The 23031-nt window shown below is 40.7% G+C and overlaps 1 protein-coding gene across 1 annotated transcript; it reads left to right on the top strand.

Annotated features, from left to right (window-relative positions):
• Nucleotides 1–2217: 2217 nt before the first annotated feature.
• On the top strand, nt 2218–17092 carry OCIAD2 (OCIA domain containing 2). Its single transcript, XM_054295829.1, has 8 exons — nt 2218–2285; nt 5434–5563; nt 7831–7921; nt 8722–8775; nt 10602–10649; nt 11631–11736; nt 12915–13002; nt 15422–17092. The coding sequence occupies exons 2-7, from the start codon at nt 5504–5506 to the stop codon at nt 12994–12996; spliced, it is 441 nt and encodes a 146-aa protein (XP_054151804.1). The 5' UTR covers nt 2218–2285; nt 5434–5503; the 3' UTR covers nt 12997–13002; nt 15422–17092.
• Nucleotides 17093–23031: the final 5939 nt, after the last annotated feature.

Raw genomic sequence — 23031 nt, 5'->3', positions numbered from 1 at the left:
ACAACAGATAATTCCTCAGCCAAACATTCAATTCCATATTGGTTGTTTTATTTTTGGTATCACTTGGGGTTTTTTTATTTTGATGTGTAAAGTTGGTTTTGTTCAGGAGCAATAAGAATCTCTTTTGCTTTGTGTTTACTCTTCCAAATCACTTACATTTACTGGTTTCTATTACCTTCTCTCCATTTTTATAACTCTGAAAAACTTTCAGGTAAATCTTGGAAAGAAAGAGTGTTTGAAGAACATATTGAATTGTGATAACAAACTTTACATTTAAAGTTGCAATTAAAAAGAAGGTTAAACTGATTTTTAATAGGCACTTTTGCACAGAAATTTGCAAGAATTCTTTTGCAAGAATTCAAACAATCCTATCTCTAGGCAATCACTATCCCCAGGCACACATATGGCCCATAAGAAAATTATCATTCCAGAGCTCTTTCATTTTATGTTCAGTTTAAGCTGGACCAGTTAAGAAGTCTTTGGTTATTAAGTACTCACTCCACATGGGATTCTCTAGTGTATTGCATTTTTCAGAACAGCATGGAGCCAATATCTATTAAATAGTTTTAGTGTATGTTTCCAAGAATACCTTTTAGATCCCAGTATTAGAAAGGTATTAGATACACTTTCAGGACTTGTTTTAGGACAACGCTCTTGCCCAGCCTCCACGTGAAAAGCACATTTTGCAGCAGCAAAATCTGATCCTCTGGTTTGGCAGGAAAGAGTGGGAGAATAGTCTGGTGAAAGGGGCTTCAAGTAGCTGAGACTCATGGAAGCTGAAAGCTTTTTCTGGACTTAAGAAAATTAACTACTATTTATGTTTCTTATGAAACTGAGACACCAAGGTCATGCAAAAGGAGGAAGTTTAATGGTGATCTCACAGGCTATTCATTTCATGATAAGCACTGAAGTGTCATATCACCATTTTAGAACTCTACTGAAAACTACTGTCTTTCTGTGAAAAAAAAAAAGCAAAATAAAATTGAAACAGAGACTTTTTTATTAAAATGAAATGCAGAATAAAACTCATGTTTATATTTTTTGTTTTAGAAAACTTATTCTTAAAGAGAGGCATTGAATTTCTCATTTCAGAGAAAGTAGAACCACTTTTTTCAATATTCCTAGAACAACTCCTCCCACACCCAACTGACATTTTCAGGATAACTTTGTTTGCAAAATTATTTTTGCCTGATGAAAGTGCCTTTCTTATTTGTTTAATTCTTGTTAATATTAAAACTTAATTATTTACTTAATTATTTACAAGCATCGTAGTATTAAAATCAAAGTAGATAAGCAACACTTTTCATTCCAAAATGGTCAAGGTAGAATTTCCTTTTTAAAGAAGATTTCAAAAGAGTGGTTTTTTTTAAAGAAGATTTCATTTCCAAAAAAAATATTTTCAATTCATAGGACAGACCCCGTATGTTGTATATTGGGGTCCTCACTACAAGAAAGAGAAGAAGTTACTGAAGAGGGTTCAGTGGAAGCCACAAGGATGATGAGAGGTCTGGAACATCTCTCTTGAGGAGAGACTGCAGGAGCTGGGCCTGTTTAGTCTGCAGATGAGAAAACTGGGAGGGATCTCATCAGTGCATATAAATATCTCAAAGGCAGGTGCCAGAGGATGCTGGCAGACCCTTTTTGGTGGTGCCCAGCAACAGGACAAGGAGCAGTGGCCATAAACTAAAACCACAAGAAGTTCCAATTCAGCTTGAGGAAGACCTTTCCTCGGAGAGTGGCAGAGCACTGAACAGGGTGCCCAGGGAGGTTCCAAACCCACCTAGACGAGTTCCTGTGTCACCTGTTCCAGGTGGCCCTGCCTTGGCTTGGGGGTTGGACTGGATGACCTCCACGGGGCCCTTCCAACCCTAATGATTCCGTCATTCTGTTACCTTCACTAACACATACCCTTGCTAAAAGAGCGGTCTGAATTTCAGTGGACAAATCCGAGAAAGCGGAATTTTCTTGGCGTGCTGGCTGTTTTCCTACCGGAGCAGCGCACCGGGAGGCGAGATGTGCCCGTGTAGCCCTCGTAGGAGCGAGGAGCGGGGCACGAGGGGCACCCTGCGGCCCGGCCGCCCCGGTGTCCCTGCGCCGGCGGCCGGCAGGTGCCGCTGGAGCCCGGCAGCCCGGCCGGGCCGGCCCCCGCCCAGCGCGGCTCAGCCCGGCAGGCGGGCCCTTGCGGGCTTCTGGGGCCGGCCGGGTCAGCCCAGCCCAGCCCGGCCCGGCCCAGCCCAGCCCAGCCCAGCCCAGTTCAGCCCGTTTCCTCCTGAGGCCTACGGAAGGTAAGCGGTGTGGGGGCCGTGAGTGTAAGACTCCTCCTCCCCGCGCCGAGCGGCCCCGCGGGGCCGGGTTTCTCCGGCGTCACGGCGGGGGAAGGCGGGGGTCGAGGCGCGGCTTTGGGCAGCAGGCCCGGCGCAGGCGGGCGCTGGGGGCCTGTGCTGCCGCAGCCCGACGGTGCCCTGCCAGTTCAGGAAGCACACTGAGGTGCTTGAGCGTGTGCAGAGACGGGCAGCCGAGCTGCTGAAGGGTCTGGGGTATAAGTCCTGCTAGGAGTGGCTGAGGGAGCTGGGGGCGTTTAGCTTGGAGAAAAGGATGCTCGGGGAGACCTTATTGCCCTCTTGATTAGTCGTTGATTAGTCTCTTCTCCCAGACGACTGATGGCAGGACAAGAGGACTAGCCTCAAGCTGTGCCAGAGGAGGACGTTCGAAGAATTTATTCACAATAAGGGCGATTAGACATTGGAATGGACGTGACACTTAGTGCCATGGTTCAGTTGACAAGGTGGTGTTTGGTCATAGGTTGGACTCGATTATCTTAGAGGCCTTCTCCAGCTTAATCACTTCTGTGAGTCTGGGAAAGAAATCCTCCGTGCTGGCCGGGTGTGCATGCCCTGGGCGTGGGCACTGAGCAGGGCTGGGCAGGCGCGGGGCATTGCCCGTGCTCTCAGGTGCTGGTAGGGACCTTTCCATTGGCTGCCTAGTGCAGCTACTCTGTAGACTCACCTTTGTTTTAGACTCAGGCTCTTATTTCAGAGAACCAGTTCAGATAGGTGTGAAACATCATGTTGAGGCTTGTCATCTTCCTCACGATGGTCCTTGAAGTGCCTCTCTGAAATCTTTGATGAGTGATGCCTGCCCTGGGCGTCACAGCCCATTGCCTGGACCAGTTAATACAAGCGATTTTGGCTCCCCCATTTCTTCCCCAAATTCTAGCAGAAGGAAGTATGGGGTCATTATTTCTATTTAGAAGGAGGATTTTTATTGAAAACACAGTATATGAAGTTGACAACTCTCATATTTGAAAAACTTAGCTGTCTTCTTGCATACTGCTTCTTTGTCATCCCATTAGAGGTATTCAAACTGTGAGATATTTTCAGGAGCCTAAAATTAGCATTTTCTTTTGAAAATGAAGAAATTGACCAGAATATTTCTTGTAAAAGACAAACAAGTTTTTTGACTATTTGATCCTTGCAAACAACATCGATTTAATCTTGTATTATATAGGTATTTCATTTAAACAGAATAATATAACTGGGAAATTCTTCCCAGAATATAAACTTAATTGTTGCACTAAGAATTATGAGTAAGGTTGAGAAAACAGCAATGAGTACTGCAGAAAATTACAAGAAATTACATTTCTGCAGTAAGCTAATAAAAATATAGTTATTTTTTGGGATAATAGTTGTCTTTCCAAGACACAGGGGCTTGAAATACTAGAACACTTTTACATTCCTCAGATAGGAGACAGCTTGTCTGCTAGATATGAATATTAATAAGTCAGTTACATAATGTTTTGATGACATCAACTCTGTCTCTTTGTTTCGTTCTTGCCAGTATAGCTCTCAGCTTTCATCCCATGTGGGAGATGTACCATGAGGCTGCTTAAAGGGCTAAATATTTTTGGGGTTCTTCATTATGTTGAAGCAGTAGCATAGCTGAATAATTTATAATTCAGGAGAAATGTGTACTTAGGCCAATATAGGAGGCCCATGGCAAACTGCAGATAGCTGTAATCTTTATTTATACTCACTCTTTTCCCTTCATTTTATTTTATTTATTTTCCTCCTGTGACTCAGCTGTTTTATTATCATGAAAAAGACAAGCGCTTTATATCTGTTGCAGCATTTAGAAACTGTTTCCAGTGATTATTTTATGCAGCCGTCTGCACAAGTAGGCTTTCTGAGTAGATGAGAATAAAAAGGCAGATAAGAAAAGAAAATTTGATTCATTTTTGATTGACATAAGCATCTTTATATGTCTTTCTTATATTTTATGTCATTTTTTTGCATTAAGTGACAAGAAACTGATGAAAATTAAATTGCTCTCAGATTGAGGAAGATGGTGTAGAGCTGTGAGCTTTCCTTATAGAATATGGGCTTTCAAACTTATGGTTTTTGAAAGACACAGTGATCATTGTCATTTTTGTGAGTGTCTGAGAATAAAGTGCAGGTTGGTGTGAATTCAATGCTTTATTCAAGTTTTTTTTTACCAAGGGGATAGGAGGTTATGTTGCTCCTATTGTTTAAAAAAGCCTTGCTGTCTGAATATCTAGTGGTTATGAAGCAGATGTTGCTTGAACTTCATAGCTGTGCAACTGACCCCAAAGTAAGTGCAGGAAGTTGTTTATACACTAATATTATGAATGAAAAAAAAAAATAGATCAGTAAATTGTTACATATCTTTTCTATTTAACTCTGCCCTTTACAGCCACTTTAGCCTTGCTCAGTGCCACCATTCTCACAAGGTACTTTCAGAAAAGAAGTGCCCTCTATGTTAATAAAGTGTTGGAGCATGCAGCAAAGTGCTAGGTAAAAATCACAATTCAGATTGTTTGAAGTGTTCTAGAAATAAATGAGTTTCCTTCTTGCTTTTCCCTAGCAGCATAGCTCTCAAGCATGGAAGGTTGCAACTCTAAAACTCTTTGGAATCTATTTCTTCTTTTGTGGTTTTTTTTTTTTTTTAAAGGATGTTTGTAACTGAATTGGGTTTTTGGAGACACAGATGTGGTTTGTGATAGGCTTGCTTGGGGGGTCCCATGGGATCCAGGCTTCAGATGATGGCAGTGAGGGTAGAAGTAGTGCAGTAATTCTGGACAGCACACTAAAGAAGCTGGTTTTTGGACCTGCAATACATTAAAAAATTAGAAAGGTTTTCTATTACTTGCTCATATTTATTGTAATTTCTTTATGATTGAGCATACTATACTAAGTCATGATTCAGCATTTAATTGTAGTTACTGACTTACCTGTTTAAGTTATGCACAACTCTGTGTTGCTGATAAGTGATAAACTGTGCTGGAAATTGTGTATCAGGATGCTGTCTGCTGTAAAAATTGCACTCCTTTCAACCTGGTCATTTTTCTTTGTAGATGAACATTGGACTTACAAATATCAGTATGATATCTTGACTTTCTACCTTTGTACCTTGCAGAAAGAGAAGTAGCCAAGCATAAAACGCCTCTGCTGAACAAGAGCAGTAGCAGACTACAAGGAAAGAGACAATGTCTTCTGAAACAGCTCAACAGGGAGGTCAGACACCTCCAGTAAAGCAACCTGGATGGGTAAGCTGGGTTTCCTCCCTTTTATTTCGGTGCTATTGCTAATGAATAACAGGCTTTGCCTCAGTTGCTCTTATGGAAGAGAGAAATAGGTGTCTGTTAGCTTAAGCATGTAGATGAAGAGAGGAGAGGATGGTGTGTTATTTTTCCTGGTTCACTGTGCTCAGAGGGCTGGGAGTTGTGAATCTCAAGGCTCTGATTTGTGCCCTGAGTTATGAGCTGGCATAGCTGTGGTGTCTGAGCACAAGTCCAGTACAGCCTGTCCCCATCAAGCTCTGCATGCACATGTTCAGAAGGGGAGAAGGGAACAGTTCAGCACAAGAACATTCTCCTCTGATGGAGACATCAAGGAATTTAAATGTGATAGGACTTTTTGCTACCCAGTCACCACCAGAGGGCTGCAATACTGGGCTGATCTGCAAGGAAGAGGCACAAGTGGCAGCAGGGTGGCAGGAGATAGGGCCTCAGGTACAGGGAGCACAGTGTCACAATACCCAAAAAGAGGAGGAGAGCAGATCCAATGGTCAGCCTACAGTCAGTTCAGTGACTGCCAGGCAAGTCTGATGCTAAGCTGGGTGATCAGGTTAGCAAGGTTAGTGAGGATCTCCATGGTATAGCTACAGCACAGTTAAGGCAAGGGCCTGAGCTTGTACACAGCTCCTGAGCTGAAGGGCAGAGGCCCTGGGTAAAGATTCCTGCTGCTTTCTCTGAGCTTTTCTGTTTTCCCAGCAGTCTAACTCAGTGTTACACAACTGTGCCATGGTAGAGCTGACTCTGAGCTCAAGCAATGAACAGCTGGCAGGGTGTGTATGGAGGCAGAAAGGTTGCAAAGCCTGTTGGTGCACTCGGGGCTCTGACATGCATTTCCTTATCTTTCAGGCAGCCTGTTTGTATGTTACTGTATTTGTTATGACCTTCCTCTGAAACCAGTTTGAAGCAGTTCTCTGTGATCTGAAGTGGAGCCAATTCTGTATTGTTTGCCCAGCTCCACCATTAACTTTTGTGGGAGCAGTGCTTGAAAAAGGGCTGAGATATTAATTACCTATAATGTGAAATGTGTGGCTATGGCCAATAAATGCATTTCCTTATTATGGCTATAAAATCATGCATAAAAGGAGTCAGGCATAAAAGAAGATTGAATCCTGTAATAAATGAATGAACTTTTTTTCCCAAGGCATTGCTTCTTCTGTGATGCCTGGTTTTTGTTTCAAGAATGTGTATGTTTGAAGATGATGTTTTTTTATAGAAAAATGTTAAAATTTCAATAAATTTTAACTTAATGACAACTCCTTTCCCTTGGCTTTTCTTGCTGAGCACAGTGTCATGGTATGGAATTGGCATATCCTTTGGATCAGCTAGGTTCAGCTGTCCCAGCTGTGTCCCTTACCAAATTCTTCTACATCCCCAGCTGGTGGGGCAGCCTGAGAAACAAAAAGGCCTTGACTCTGTGTAAGGTCTACTCAGCAGTAATGAAATATCCCTGTATTGTAAAGACTGGTTTGGTCATAAATCCCCAGCCTAGCACCACACTGGTTACTATGGAGAAAATAAACTCTCATCCAGTCAAAACCAGTGTACCCATTTAACACTGAGTCTTTTCTAAAAGAAAGAAAAATAATCCTCATATGTTTCCATGCCAATACCCTGGATAGAATGCAAGGGAGAATACTGTCACTTTTTCCTCACAAGCACAATGGGGGAAAAAAGAGCTACCTTCAAGAAGTCTGTTGGCAGCCTGATTTGTACTAGAGTGAAGCCAGTATGAGTTCAGTTAATGCCATGGACATATTTAAATTGCTCAGAGAGAAAGTTCTGCTAGTGGGGAGGCTGGCAGAATTTGTGTTGACCCTCTGCTTGCAAAATCTGCTATTATTGAACTTCAGTTGATTTCTGTACAGAGCAGAACTTGATTTTTGAAAACTGCCACTCTGCCTTTATTTCCTGTCATTTCTTTCTGGGACACATAATGTAGCTCATGAGAATGAAATGACTAACAGATAGAAAACAATATGCTCCTGGGGTAAGCAGCAGCTGAGCTATTTTAGGAAAGTAAAGACCAACAAGATGGGTTGTTTATACTTAAAACCTAAGTAGTTCTTTCTGTTTCTGTATTGGGGTATCACAATTTCATCACACTGCTAGCAACAGAATAAGGAGTTTTGCTTTGCATTTATTTGTTTTTTAAATAATTTATCTTCTTTAATTGATTTGGTTTTTTTTTCTTCCCGTGAGATTAAATTTGGTAAACTAATCCATGTTTATGCTTTCAGCCAATGTTTTTTTGTCCCATGTCCCAAATTCAAGACAGAGAGGTTGCAAGGATCATTAAAGAATGCAAACAGGAAAGTTTCTGGTACAGAGGTGAGTGATCCAAAATCATTCTCACCACACTTACCACACAGAATGATTTCTTGATGTATGTATGCAAAACTGTCTGCAAAATGCTTTTTTGTTGGAACACTGTTGTGGGTTAACTCTGTTAAGTTAAGTTATACTTTGTATTCTCAAAGGTTTAATTGAATTATTTGCATAATTGTTGTAGGTAAAGGTGGCTGAATTGAGGTCTTGTTTAATCTCAGCTTCAGCAGTTGTAGAGTTGGTTCCATTCTTGAAGTCCATTATAACAACCACCTTAGGAATGTTTTACTTTCTTACATACTTATCCTTGCCTTTGAATGGAAGGCAGGCATGGCTATGTGTCTTTGATTTGTGAAATTCTTTGTCTGTTAGGACAGCTAAAAAGATCAGTGCTTGGTGTTTTAGTATCCTTTACTTCTACCCTCTCAGTTTGTATCTAAATTACATAATTCCTTGAAAAGATGAATTTTATTGGAGTTGTTGTCATTACAAGTGTTGCAGTAGTTAGAGGAGATATTCAGATTGTGGAAACTATTATTTAATAAATATATATATATATTGCATTAGCTCCAGATGTTACAGCATCGCTGATGTCTGGCACTGTGTGAGGACATTGTGGCTTTGAAGAGAACATAATTTGAATGAGCAGATGTAATAGGTGATTAACACAGTGGGCAAAGTTAATGTTTAGAAATAATGTGTTTAACATTAGAAACAGAAAACATTTAATGTATAAGAGAGTATTTACCAAATACGTAGCAAATTTTGGCTGATACCAGCTACTCTCATTTTCATTTTCACAGCTCTTCCTTTATCTCTTGGGAGCATGCTTGTCACCCAGGGGCTAATCTCAAAAGGTAAAGATAAAAAAATACGTCATTAAAGTGCTGGTTTTCAAGATCAATATTCTTCTTGCTCATTACCATCATTGCTATGGTGATTTGATTATTATGTGTGCATTGCCACAGTCATTCTTTTACAAGAATGAACTGAGAAGAGAATTTGCAAATCCAAAGCCTGGTGGCTGGGTTTTGTCACCATGATCACCTGGAGGTGAGTAGAGCCTTCAGTGGGGCAGCTCGTGGGGCAGAGCGTGGTACAGCCCGAGCAGGGCGTCAGCGTCGGGGGCTGGAGCTCTCCCTGGTGCGTTTGCAAATGCTGGCAGTGTTTTGGCACTGACCATGCATCAATGTGACTGCAGCTTTGGTGCAAAGGGACAAGGAGTGCTGCCAAAGGGAGGAGACAGAGAGCTTTCTGTAGAGATGGCTCACGATCTGCAGGCTAACACAAAAGAAAATTGTGTTCTGTTTATGTGGTGGGTGAACCTGGTTCTGCACAGGCACCTTCAGTTTCCCTGCTGGGGCCTTGACTGTGTATACAGTTGAGGTTGGTGTTTTGGGGAGAGAGTGAGGGGCATCCACCCTGAAGTCTGCTAAGCTGTATCACAAGAGGTTGATGGGGGTTCTCTACTCCATCCTTGACCTATGAGCTTGTAGGGAGACAGGGAGGGAAGGAGTAAGAGTGTGTCAGAGAAGGACTGCACACTGGAAAAAGGGTGAGCAGTGATAGGAAGGGCACCAGGGCTGTCTCTGTAGTAACATTCCAGCCTCTGGCACCAGGTACTCTTCTCAGTCTCTGTTCATTGTACTTAGCTGTTTCTGATCAGCTGTGAAATAACAAATGCTCTTAGTAAATAATCATTGCTGTGTGTCAACAGTTGGAGGGGCGTGATTAGAAACAAACAACACTTTTGTTCCTCTCTCCCCCGAGAGACCCAATATAAAATTGCATAGATCACAGTGGGCAAAGGCCCTTGTGCTTAGCATAGGCTGAATAATCCTCTGTGTAAATACTTTCTTCTGGTGGCTGCACACAGTACCCTGCCTCTAGAAGATGCTGGAGCTTCTAAGCCTCATTATTACTGTCTGAATGCATGTAACAGTGCAAGCAGTGTTTACTTCCCTTCCCTTTGCCGTGGTAATCTTGCTGTGTGGAGCCCTCCTCCACAGCATGGCATTCCTCTGCCAGACACATAGTTCTCAGAGGAATACTGGTTTCACCTCCTGAGATAACTGGGGGAATGTGGATTTTGGTGGAAAAGCTAAAGATAATTTTTTGCTTTTCTTGTTTAGCACACTGTGTTCTCCTCTTAAAGGCCAAAATGTGTGATCTTTCCTCTGCACAGGGGAAGGCTAGATACCAGTGGTACAATTTTAATTGATAGCCATGGAAAGCTACCAAAGAGCAGTTTCATCCTACTTATCACAGCACAAGGAGCTGGACCCTGTGTAAGAGATTGAATTTTGCTGTTTTATATGCAGGGTTGGTTTGTGCTGAAACACAAGCCACCATCACTTCCTCTGCAGTGCTGCAGGTGTCACCAGTGGCAGACATGTTGGTTTACACTGCTGCTTTCATGTTGGTTTACACTCTGAACTCCTGCCTGAGGTGAATCCTGCAAAGTCCAGATTCTCTTCCTCCTATGACTCTAGAACTGCCCAAAACACATGCACTAAGAACTAGTGGAATAGAAAGTGCCCTGATGTACTGAAATCTGAGTTAATGGACTTCATACTATCTTCACCTTAAGAAATGCAAAATCTGTAGGAAAATTAGTGCTGGTTTTGAGTGCTGCTGAGTTCCTCAAGTGAATAAGATTTCTGACTATTTCCTTTTATTGTAGGCGTTTTCTCAGCAAGTCCAAGATTTGGTCCATTCCCCAAGATGGCAAGTAAGTTGTACCCAATTCTAAAAGGAAAGATAAGGTTCTTTACAGGCAATATGCCTGTGAAGATGCATCTCTCTGAATTTCTTTCCAAAATCTTCTTTTTTTGCAATTTATATGTTACTCCAGCAGATTAGGAAATCAGATTTCTGATGTGTTTAAAAATAAATGTATGAAATGAGATTCTTCTAATGTAAATATTTTCAGTAGCAGCTTATATTTATGTAACACAGTATCTCAAAGTGGTACAAACTCTAGTCTCCATTTTGTTTTATAAATTATGTCAACTCATTGTGCTTGGCAGATTGCACAATTTATGGTTTCAAGAAGTCACAATACTATAATATATAAAATAGTACAGTCCTTTTCATGTGTTTGATTGATCTCAGCTGTCTAATTCAGAACTGTGGATTGATAAAGAAAACAGAGAGAAGCACAGGAACTGTACTGTGCAGTGAGGTGGCTCATAAATGACAAGAAATTAAATAGATTCCCTCTCCAGCAGAAATTCAGCAGGAAATCAAGGACATTGAAGTAGTCTTTTATTCTGACTCTAGTGAATGAAAGCCACAGTGCAACAGTATGGCAAGCTAATGTTCCAGCTTCTTAGAAGGCCAGAGAAGTTGGTGTTAAAAGTGTGATCAATTCGAAGTAAACCATGTTCTGCAATCAAAGGCAAAAACTGTTAGTGCTGACATTGTGAGTTAATTTTCTATAATCCTTTAAATATTATCTCCTTTTCCTGTACATAGGAATATTATATCTTTTTCTGTATCAATTATTTTGGACCAGTTGTTCTCATGATAGGTAACCAGTGTTCAGTAGTTATTGAATTTACCCCTGTAAACCCTGTATAATTTCACATGTGTTTGTGACATGTTCTGAGAAGATGTGGTACAGAATTTGTTATATGAATAAAGTGGAGCCAGTAGCACACTCCTGATTTAAGCTGTTGTATTAACAATATTTTGTTATCTGTCTCTGTAGTTGCTGGTGTCTTGGGTTATGCCATTGGAAAGATGTCATACATGGGAGAATGCAGAAAAAAATTTCAGCAAATGGGTATTGCACCAATTGGTCCAGGAAAAAAAAGGTCTGTGCTTATTTAAAATAGTCTAAAACACACTAAAATTATATGGAGCAAAACTATGAATTTAAATTCTATGATTAGATCCTGAGATACTCATCTTGGACTATGTATCACAGTATTAGAAACTACTACACATTCTTCAGAAAATGCAAATTAAACTCATGTAATACCTGTTACTAGGATATCCATTATTTAAATGAAATCATTGTACTTTTAGTGTGATGTGAACAGTTGCTCAGTCTCTTTTCTAGTATCATACTGCTAAGATTGTCCATGTTATCACTTTGATCCTTTGAGTCTTCCTTTGGAACATACCTCAGGCCAAATATGCTACAGATTTTCTTGTAATGTTCTCATGTTTTAACAACAGTGTCGATCTCAGCTCGTATTCCAGCCTCCCTCTCCTCTCTGGCTTTGCCCAGCCTCATGCTCTCATGCCAAACCATGAAGAGCACAAACTGAGGGGGTGTTTCTTCCGCCTTGCACCTCTAACCATAGAATAGATCTCAGTGGTTGACTTCTGTCACCTGGTGCCTCCATGAATGTTTTATTCATTGTTTTCTTAATTTCACATAAAGTACTCCTTCCCATCAAATCAGACTCTGACTTCCTTCCCAGCTCTTCCTTCAGCTGCCTGTTGTACTCTCCATTCTCAATATGACTTCTTGTATAAACCTTTTGCTCACAGAACACATTTCCAAAAGTCCTATCTAAAAAAACATTCTCCTTTGTCTTTCCACATCTTTCCCCCAGACCAGCATGAGCTTTTATGGCTATAAAAGTACCTGACTGATAATGGGAAGCTTCTTCAATGTTCATCTATTTCTCTACTTGTATTCTTCCCCCACATATCAAAGTATATATTTGATATTACATGAAGTGTTATACCCCTTACTCCTAGCTCAGTTTGCTCATAGGTACAATGGCAAGGACTGTCCTTTGCTGCTTAGAAAATCCTGTTACATTTTAGCAATTGCTAGGAGTACTTAATACTAGTTAATGGGCATTTATTGTCGGAGGCATTTAGATGTCCTATTTTGCAGTTTATATCCCATATTACAAAAATTGGGGAATCTAGGCAAGAGATTACTTCTTCAAGAACTTTTACCATCATGGTCTATGGTTGTATTAGAAGAAATCCAGCAAAATTCTTCAATGTTTTATTTGCTTTCCATATTTAGGAAGTGTCCTCATACTTGCAAAGAATGTAAAGCAAAATCAGGATCGAATGAGAGAGAAGGTTCAAGTCCTTCAGCAACTTAGTGCCAGGTAGGCAACCTTGTAATTGTTTTTTTAAATCTCATATTATTTTCCATGGTGAATGGTATTCTGCTTTTGAACAATATTGTGTAAATTACAGATTTTAACAATGGATCAAAATCCAAGCATTACTCGAGGAAATATTCTGTATTTGTAATTCCTGATTAATTTTGTTTCTTAATTTTTACCTTACATACCTTTCATACTAATTTTAAATCCCCCATCTCTGTGGAATTTTTTCTTTAGCTGTAGCTGAGTATTGATGATTGACCTAAGTGGAATTAATGTGGATTGACTGCTTGTATTAAAACAAATACAACTCCTTTCAATTTTCAGCTTGTTCTACTTAAGAATCAAATATGTATGGATTTTGTTGATATTTAAAAATGCATTGAAGTATTGAGAACTAAAAGCAGACACAGCTGGGTGTAGGTTTTTTGCATTCAGTTCTACAGTTTGGCTAGAGCCTTAGTGGGCAGTGTGATAGTGGTGCAAGAGCAGTCTGCTGTGGTGGGGCAGGGGACGTGGCTCATGAGGTGTTCTCACCCCAGAAAGGGGGAAGTTCCCTCTGTGGAAAAGGAGGGTTTGCAGGGTAGGCAAGTGTTTAAAAGGACTTGCACTCTATGAAAAACAGGCCAGCAGCTGGGTTTTTTAAGAATGCTTTCACACTGTCTGCTTGTGGTAAGCTGGCCTACATTTCTCACAGGCAGGAGAATGTGTGAAAGTGTTTGCAAATAGCTCAGCTGCCTGCAAGAGAGGAGAGCAGAGGGCCTGTTTGAAACCCTGCCACGGGAGTTTATTCAGCTACGAACAGAAGTCTGACACAGAAATTGTTGCATTGAGTCTAGCATATATAATGTACCAGTTTGGACAAGGATATTGGTGATGGTGCCTTTCTTACTCCAAAGTGCATGCCCACAGACAGTCTAGAAGAGGAATATCCTGTCAGAACCTGTTCACTTGCCCAGATGAGAGATTTTGATGGACTTTTACTATGCAGCAATACATTGTGGCAGTGAGGATTGAAAAGAGTTTTCAGAGTCCTTAAAAAAGGTATTAGAATAAAGTCCTGATTTTAACCAATTTTGCCACTGGCTCAGCATTTTATATCAAGTGCTGCAAGTGCTCAGCCACTGGCAGAAAATGCACTTTGGCTTAGGCTCACCTCATGGGGTTGTGCCAAAAGAAGCAGTGTTTCTCTTGTGCCAGCTACAGAGATCACTAACTGAGCTGGCCCTCCAGGCCACCTCTCTGCTCTAATTTGGTATGAGGACAGGGGTAAAAAATCCCCCAGAACTTTCTGAAGGGTTTCTTGCTAGTGCCAGCATGAAGGAGGAAGTGAGCCAGACTTAGATAACTCTGAATAAATAACATTCTAAATCCATTAGCACCTATGAGCTTAATTAACTTCTTGCAATGCTGTGCTGATTAACTGCTTTTGAAGATTTTGTGTTAAATAAATGTTTATGTAGGCTCACTTATTTCAAATAAGCACCTCAAAGCATATTTAATTGAGAATGGTCATTTACTAGCAGTTACCTGTGTGGAGGAATCAAATATTTATTATGGGATTTACCCCTGCTGTTTGCCAGAGCTGCAGCTTGCTGAGCCTTCAATCCAAACACATTTTATTTTTCAGTCTTCCTCTGTGAGCTGACAATATTTTTCTGGTATGCAAGTACCAATTAGCTTTTAAATAAATTCCAAATTGTCTCAAATACAAAGGAGCCTTGCAGCTTTTAGAGGGGAAGAACACAGGATGCCACAGGCCTGTTTCCTTGTTTTCTTCCTGTAATGGGTCCTGAAAGTTCTGCTGTGGAACCTGTTCCCTGCTCCAGCTCACACGTTCATCAAAGGCCCTGATTGCTGCACATTTTACCAGCAGCTTAGATCTTCTTGTTTGGTTTTTAAAACAGCTTGAAAGCTTAGTAAAAAAAATTAGTTTGAAAACAAATGTAAGGTAAGTGTATTTCTTTCAAGTTTTAATTGCTGTAATGAAAAAGCCATTGTATTTGGGGCAGTGTGGTATTTTGAATTTGCCACAAGTCAGTTCTGATGGACAGGTTTTAGAAACTTAGGAAAAGAAGAAGTACTGTAAGTATTATGTTGTTTTCTGTGTTGTTAAACCTCTTCTATGTTTCAATAAAAATTCTTAATTTAGCATGCTGTGCTCTAAAAATGTGCAGAGCCCCTGCTGAGCACATCTTGCTACTATCCATGCAAAGCATGTGATGCAAGCTCTGGCAGTACCTGGGAAGCCCACTCAGATAAAATTGTATTCATGTCCAGGAGTCCAAAGTCAATGTCTCTTATCCTCAGGGACTCTGGAATGTTTGAGAAACCACCAAGAAGTTCTATGTTTCTATGTTTAACACTGAAAGCAAGGTGGCACTCACATAAATAACAGGTCATTTTATTCTGTTTACAGATGTGGTGAACACAATTAAAACCTTACGGACCATCTTCTTTCAAGGCGCTTTCCTGTAGATTAGAAATAATAATTTTGTGATTCTATCTCTTAGATTTGATATAAATTGACTTATTTGAAATAGTTGCATATTGTTTCATAGTTCTATTTGTACTAAATACCATTTTTTTGGAATGCACTTTTTGAAATACACCCCTCTCTTTCAGCACATATTGGTTAATTTTCCTCTCTTCAGTGTAATTTAGCTCTTAGTGCCAAAAAATTACATTTGTCTATTGTATTTAGATGCTGGCAATGCTTTGTGTAACAGACAAAGTGGTTTATGTTGGAATGTTTGTCTGTGTCAAACAGAAATGGTGTGAGGATGTGTAAATGGTTTGCACAGTGAAGCAGCTATGCAGTCTCTGAGCTGACCCCTTGGTTATGGAGTACTCTAAGAGTTCCCAATCCAGGGGATTGTCAGACTGCACTTACTGTGCTGAACCAACTTTCCATAAGCCAGTTTTACACAAAGGGCCACTTTGCCAGGGATACCAAAATCATGAACAAGAACACACAATATTTTGGAACAGTTTATGGTTACATAAAATCTGAGGCCACCAGATGCTGAGAAAACCCCAAACCTAGATGGCACATACTCCCTACAAACAGCAGGACACAGTCTTCCATGAAACATCTCAGCAAATCAAAAGCAGGCACTTCCCCTAAACACAGTGATGGCTTTCATATGGAAATCAGTGCAGCTACTGAAAAGTTTGGCCTTTGCTGTCAGTCAATGAAGACTGTCTTCGGTGGGCTTTTTCTGTTTGCTTTAATATTATGCCTGTGGCTAGTGTTCCTCTTTTGAACTAGCTTCTGTGGGCATCTTTACCTTGACACAAAGAAATTCTGCAGGCAAAATATATAGTGTAGAAAAGTATAATGTAACTATTAATTGGTTAGTAAACACAAAAGACATTCTGGATTTGACAGAGTCATTAGACTGACTACTCAACTCCCTGATAAAGCACTTGCATAGCCTTTCCTAGCCAAGCAGGCACCAGGCAGAAGGGGAAGGGTTAGACTGGCCTGCCTGTTCTTTACTATAAGATTTTATATTTTTCTACTTAGTGTTTATCCTCTTGAATTCTTGAGCTACTAAGCACCCCTGTATCAACAGGGGCTTCAATTTTACACTCGCTACTTTTCTACAGAATTTTTCCACAGCACTTTCAGTGGGAGTCAGGGATACACAGCAGTGCTGGGTCACAGCTGCTGCTGTGACAGGCAGGTGAGCCTTGGAGGGCCTCCAGGGAGAGGGGCTTACACACCCACAGAGAAGGCAGCCTCCTTTGTGAAAATCATGTCATTGTCATGGCTATGCTGTGATAGCCACCAAAACTTGACTGGTGATGTGTCTGAGCTACTTCCCCTTCATCTGTCATCAGCTGCCAAGGGAACAGCCAGCAGCTCCCCAGGGCTGTTCGTGCCTGGCTCATCTGAGGGAAGCCATCACATCCAGGTGACACCAAGGAGAGCCATGCGTGTGACAAGGACCTTGCGTGTCAGACTCTCAGAGGTTGTTCTTGTGGTCAGTGTGACCTCTTGGGATTACAGCTTAGCTACTGAACTTTTCCTTAAATGTAATTCTGATTATTTTTTACCTTTGATTATTTTTCTGTAATAAATATACTGATGTATAAAATTTCTTGTTTCCTTTTTTTCTAACTTTGTTTCCATACTTTGCAAAAGGATGAATGGCTAATTGTGTTGATCTAAGTTAGTGATGCAGATATGAAAAAAGGCAATTTGTGAATAAGATGTATTAGCACAAAATGTATGCATTTCAAAGGAAAAATGAGCACAGCTAATGGGCAGACTGTTCTTTCAAAGGTTGTTAAAAGCAGCTGGTTTTTAGTAATTATGTGCAGTTTAATGAGCTAATCTTTGTTGACCATTGCTGTTGTGCATTCCATACAAGCAGGTTAAAGAATTTATTTTTAATTGAAGCAGGAGTTGAATACATTGAATTTAGGAGCGACCTATCAAAAAAATGGGAAAGATTTGAGGTAATCAGTTTCTTCTTTAATAAGAGGGGAAGAGGTCTCTAGGAGGAAAAACGTTTGACCTTGCAAAGGTAAACTAAACTTTTCTTAGTCTTTTCTTACACTGATGATAGGCTGTACTCCCCCCTTTGCCAGAAGAAGTTAAAAAAGGCCCAAAAAATCCTATGAACTTACACAGCTTCCTGTGAGTCATTTGTATCTGGAAAGTTGAACTTGTTTTCTTCGCTCAGAGACGAGGGAGTTGAACTGTGTGCTTAGGCATATCACAGCTTAGGTGCAGTCCATGTACTTGTTAAAATCAGGAAACCAAATACCTCCTTCAGCTGTCATACATACAGAGTGGAGAGCTGTAGATAAATCTCTGTGCACTTTATGAATTTATGGCTAGAAAAAGGGTGCAAGAGGAAAGCTACAGTGACATTAACCACAAACAACTGCAATAGACTGCTTATCTTTGTGGATTTTTATATTAGCTGTTGGCATTCATTTTACAAATAAGGTATTCACTCCAAATTTTTTTAAAATGTGTTTTAGAAGAGAAAGCAATTGTAGGTTGAAAACAGCACATTCCTGTTTAAATCCTTAGGTGGACTCCAGGCAAGCCAGCTGGTCTAGAATTCTAAAACTGGGAATGAAAGGGACATGAAAGCTCACTATCCAGGTTTTCATAAATCCCTACCAAAACCAAGATTTGAGCCTTATTTTATTGTATTTTTAGAGAAGGAGGAGAGAAAAGGGCATGCTATGCAACAACAGGTGATAGGAGGGCAGAGCTCTGGAGTGAACTGGTAAGAAAGCAGGTTCTGGGGCAGGATTTACAAGAAGAGCATGCTGGACCAGGCCCTGTGGGAAATACAGAGTGGCAGCAATGCTAACTTGGGAGCAGCAGCCCCTTCCTCAGGTCCATTTCTACCAGTGGAAGAGCTGCTGGTAATTTGTCCAACTCACCCAACTTGTTTTTGGCATCACACACAAAAAATCCCTTTGAGAGAACAAAAAATGGGATCCAACTTCTGACATCAGCATTGCAGTAGTTCCACATCCTTGAAATACTAAGAACTTGTACATTGTATGAGTATGGAGGGTTATTTGTTTTGTTTGTTTGGGGTTTTTTCCCCTAGTAAGTCCCTCACAAAAAAATGAGGTTCTTCAGGAAATAAATGAGACTTCTCAAGGCTGTTTAAAATGTAGAATGCCTGAAAGGACATTTGGGGACATGTTAGGGGGCATCTGGTCAACATTTTAACAGATAATCTGCCAAAGGAAAACACAAGTGTTTCTTGATGACAAAATTACAGAACTAGGAAAAAAGTCTTCACATGAGAGGCTGACTAATAGGCTTCACAGTCATGCAGAAAAATACTAACTGCATCACACAGTTGGTTTTAAATTACTCTTTTTCAGAACAGGGACCTGGGAGTCATTTTGCATAGTTGCAAGACATAGGATCAGTGGTCTTTGACAGCCAAAAGGCAAGTAGAACATTAACAATTCTCAGGGAAAAAATAGATTTAGACTACACAGCAATTCTATTGCATGCCCTCATTTTGAGTATTATGGTGCTTCCAGTGCATCTCAGAAACTGCAACACAGAGACACAAACACGAGAAAGAAAAATTAAAAAAGAATGATCAGAAATACAAAGTTGTTTCATCACAAGAGATTATGTAACTCACTTTCCAGGCTGAAAACATCTCAAGGTGAGGAATACTACGTCTGTCAAAGAGTGAAAGATGAATAAGGAGCAAGTAATTGCTGGTTTTGTAAAATCAAACCTTATCAACACTCAGTGAAATCAGATTTAAACCAAACAGAAAAGAAATTCTTCTTTACACCACACAATCCCATCAGGGGCATTCTTGCCACAGGATCTGGTAGGAGCAAAGAAAACAGCTTCAAGAGACATGACCTACACAGAGACTTGGCTGCAAAACACCTGCATTTGCATGATCCAAATGCAGCCCTTGTGTCAGGAAATTAAGCAGCTGTGATCAGTGAAGGACAGGAGTGGGCACCAGTGAAGATCTCCTTCTAGAAGGATCACTTGCCAGTGTGGGAGACAGGGTGACCACCATGATGATTCTTAAATTCTTGCAGCTATTGAAAAACCAAGTTAAGAGGCTTGCCAAATGAACTAAACCCCAGGTAGGTCATATCTAGAAGTGGAGACTGAAAGATCTTCATGTGTAGAAAGGACAAGATTCGTGATTCTTGAGAAATTGCACCTTTAAATTATTTTTATTACAGTATAGTGACTTCCTGTGCAGATGAAGGGTGAAAAAGAACTAAGGGTGGTAATGGATGCTTTTCCCACTGTCTTTGGCATTCAGATTGTTTGAGAGCAATGGCACTTCCAACTTCTTGCACAGAAAAACCCCACTTACCCAAACTTTGAAATGTTTCTTCTCACCTGTGAGCGTTTTGAGCATTCTGCAGCCTGTGATCAGCAAGCTCAGGCATTTCAGAACAAGAGATCTTTAATTCTTCATCCCAGAGACACATTTTAAACCTGTCCTTTGCTCAGCCAGCTGGAGGCTGAGGTCTGCCAGGGCTGGGCTGGACGTGCCCAAGGGTACTTCTTCCTTTTACACGATCACATCTGTAATACTCAGAGGAAACCTTTCCCAGCAGCAAACGCTTGCCATTTACTCACTCCCATTCTCCTGCTTAGCTCCAGGAGCCAGCAGACCGGAGCGCTCTGAGCCGTGCCGGGCACGGAGCCTGCCCGTGTCTCACTCATGCAGCACAGCTGGCAGCTGGGGCCGCCGCAGCTCAGAGCGGCTCCAGCAGCCCGGCTTCCAACCCGGCCCGTTCTGTTCCGTGCCCGTGCCGTTCCGTGCCGCTCCGCTCCTCCCGGCACAGCGGGAGCTCCCGCCCGCCCGCCGCTCCCGGCCACAACGCGGCCTCAGGGCGGGCTGGGAGCTGCGCGTTCTCCGGCATGAGGAGGGGCAGCGAGGAAAAATGCATGCAGGCTTACATCAGATCTTCAGGGGACCCTAAAAAGCACACTCTGCTCTTCTTCGCATGCACTGACTCCACAGCTCTGTACTAGCAGAAATGTTTTCTACTTACCATAGCTTAAATTATTTAGACATTGTTAATAATCCATCATTGATGTTTAGGGATTGGCCACTGCAACCAAAGTCATCCTTACCCGAATCAGTTGCACTTTTTAAAAATGCTAGTTATCCTAAAATAGTTAAGATTAACAATTGTATTCAAAGTACAAAATTAAGCCAAACAAAATTATTTATTTTGGCATTAGATTTATATAGAAACTAGCTTCATATATAAAATAAAAATCGAATGTACTAGAAATGTGCTTCCTCTGTGGGTTAGTGGAAGTAGAAAAGAATGTGTATCATTCTGTGTAAGAAATAAATTAAAAATTTCAGGGTTTAGAAGCTGTTCATGCAAGATCTCAGATCCTGAAAATGGAGTCCTATGTCATCAGTGAGCAACTGGAAAAACAGCAACACAAAGGTTATACGCTATGAGTTTTTAATCCTGAGTAATTTACCTCAAGTTTTGGCAAACTTGAGGTAAATTATCTCCATTTCTTTTTCATCTTAAGATTTTTTTTCTCCTTTCAAGGATAAGTGAATATTCTATTTGATTGCATATCCATGGTATCAGATGATTGCATAGCCTCTTTATCACATATCCTTTGTTTGCTTACTGCAGCATCACATTATGAGAGTAGCTCATACCAGGCTCTTGATTTTTAGTTTTGAAAGTATAAACTTGAGGCAGGTGCATGTCCAGACCTGCACTGGCTGTGCTGAACCACCACAAACCCAGGGCAAGGGTCTGAAGTGGAAATGGGATGCAAATTGTCCCACTTGTTGCCTTGAGATTAACATCCAAGGATTTGTGGTTTTCTGCTAACAACTTAATAGGAAACTAAACTGCAAAAAGTAAAAGGATATTTTTAGACCCCGTGTTTCATGTAAGAGATTACAGAGAATTTATTCTGGTTGTGAGTTAGGAAGACTGGGCAGCAAGCAAAGCCTTCTTCTGGCAGGTCTGGTGTGTTTGTGGGGCCAAGGAACTGAGCTGGACATGCCTCCTGCAGCTGGCAAGGTCCTCACTCAGGGCCACAAACAAGAGTCCCCCGTGAGGAGAACAAATAGGTCTTTCAGCTTCCAGCAAACAGTGGACAAGAGGATTTCTTCTTGAAGCTCAAGGAGGCAAAAAAATTATGGGTTCAATCTGGAATATGAATGATTTCCCCAGTTTTCCACAAATCTGCTCAGCTTTCATTAATCAAATCAAATCAAATCAAATCAAATCAAATCACTTTTCAGTTACACCTTTCCATGTAGCTGTGCTCCAAACAAAGTCAGTAGGGAGAAAGCCCTGCAAAGGTCAGACTAGTACCTACTTGGGGCTCTAAACATGCCTACTAATTTGGGGAAACACAGAAACATTCAGGACCAGGATTTTTGGTAGCTTTACCAGCTATAAAAGAGCTGAGGCACATTTCTGGAACCCTCTTCTCTCTGTTCATGTATGTTAGTAACAACAAACTTGGAGCTACCAGCTCCTTTAAACTGGCCTGCTCATTTTTAAGCTTGTAGAAACTGTGAAAACAATTATTTTAGAGGGGTTTTTTTAGGAATGTTCTTTGTGAAGCATTCAGACTCCTTTCCTTGTGTTTGATTTAAGGTATAAAAAGTTACTTTTTTAATGTTATTTTCAATTTGAGGAAGAAAAGAAAATTTACTTAACTGTACAATAAACATTGAGTTAATTCTCAATTATTGACAAAGATACAGGTATGATGGACCATAGAAAAACTTCAAGTATTTTTTAACACCATTGTTCTATACATGTAGTAACATTGCTCCCAGCAACAGTAACCCTGCTGTCAGCTCCAGACACTTGGTTTCAGCTAAAAATTCCCAAAAGTCATGGCAGTGCAGTATGAGCAAGCTACTGATGGGTGACTGAGTAGCTGCTCTGAAACCATGAGTGTAAAGACCCACTATGAAACAAGGGGGTACTAATGGAAGATATGCAGGAAAAGGGAAGGAAATTGAATTCCCTTGGCTGTTTAGTGAATCAGGGGCTCAATGTACACATTGTCACAGCAAACTGAATGTGACCCAACTTTGATGAAATATCAGTTCCCAATACCCTACAAAATTAACAGCTATGATTGGGAAATGTCCTGTATTTAATGTGTACTAAGGGTGTGAAATCAAAAGAATTTAAAACTGGTTGACAACAAACCAAACTTGTTCAAGTACAAAAGAAAGTATGTCCTCTGAGAGTAACTAGATGCAATAGAATAAAAGCTTTATATTCAATTTAAAAATGCTATCAATACAGAACAACATTAATTGACATGCCTTTTATTTTCTCCTTTAAGAAAGGAAGAAAAATTCTGATACAATTTATATAAAATACTGTGCTTGTCCACCCAAAAATATGAATGTGAGGCAAGACACTTTGCAGGAAGGCACCATCACAGGAATCTGCTCTATTATTATCATCTCAATAGTCTGCCTCCTATTGCATAACTGACAACTAAGAAACTGTGAATATTTTCATGATAAAGCT

Source organism: Melozone crissalis, unplaced genomic scaffold (assembly GCF_028551555.1).
Source record: "Melozone crissalis strain CALT ecotype California unplaced genomic scaffold, PUWL_Pcris_2 ptg000006l_1, whole genome shotgun sequence".
NCBI lineage: Eukaryota > Metazoa > Chordata > Aves > Passeriformes > Passerellidae > Melozone > Melozone crissalis.
Note: the sequence above shows the minus strand (reverse complement) of the source record. Positions and strands in the feature narration are given on the sequence as shown.

Excerpts from the sequence above, each read along its gene's own strand:
- OCIAD2 (XM_054295829.1), top strand. The coding sequence starts at position 5,504 with ATGTCTTCTGAAACAGCTCAACAGGGAGGTCAGACACCTCCAGTAAAG. Across the intron at positions 7,922-8,721 it reads GGAAAGTTTCTGGTACAGAG|CTCTTCCTTTATCTCTTGGG; the intron begins GTGAGTGATCCA and ends TCATTTTCACAG. Across the intron at positions 11,737-12,914 it reads ATTGGTCCAGGAAAAAAAAG|GAAGTGTCCTCATACTTGCA; the intron begins GTCTGTGCTTAT and ends TTCCATATTTAG.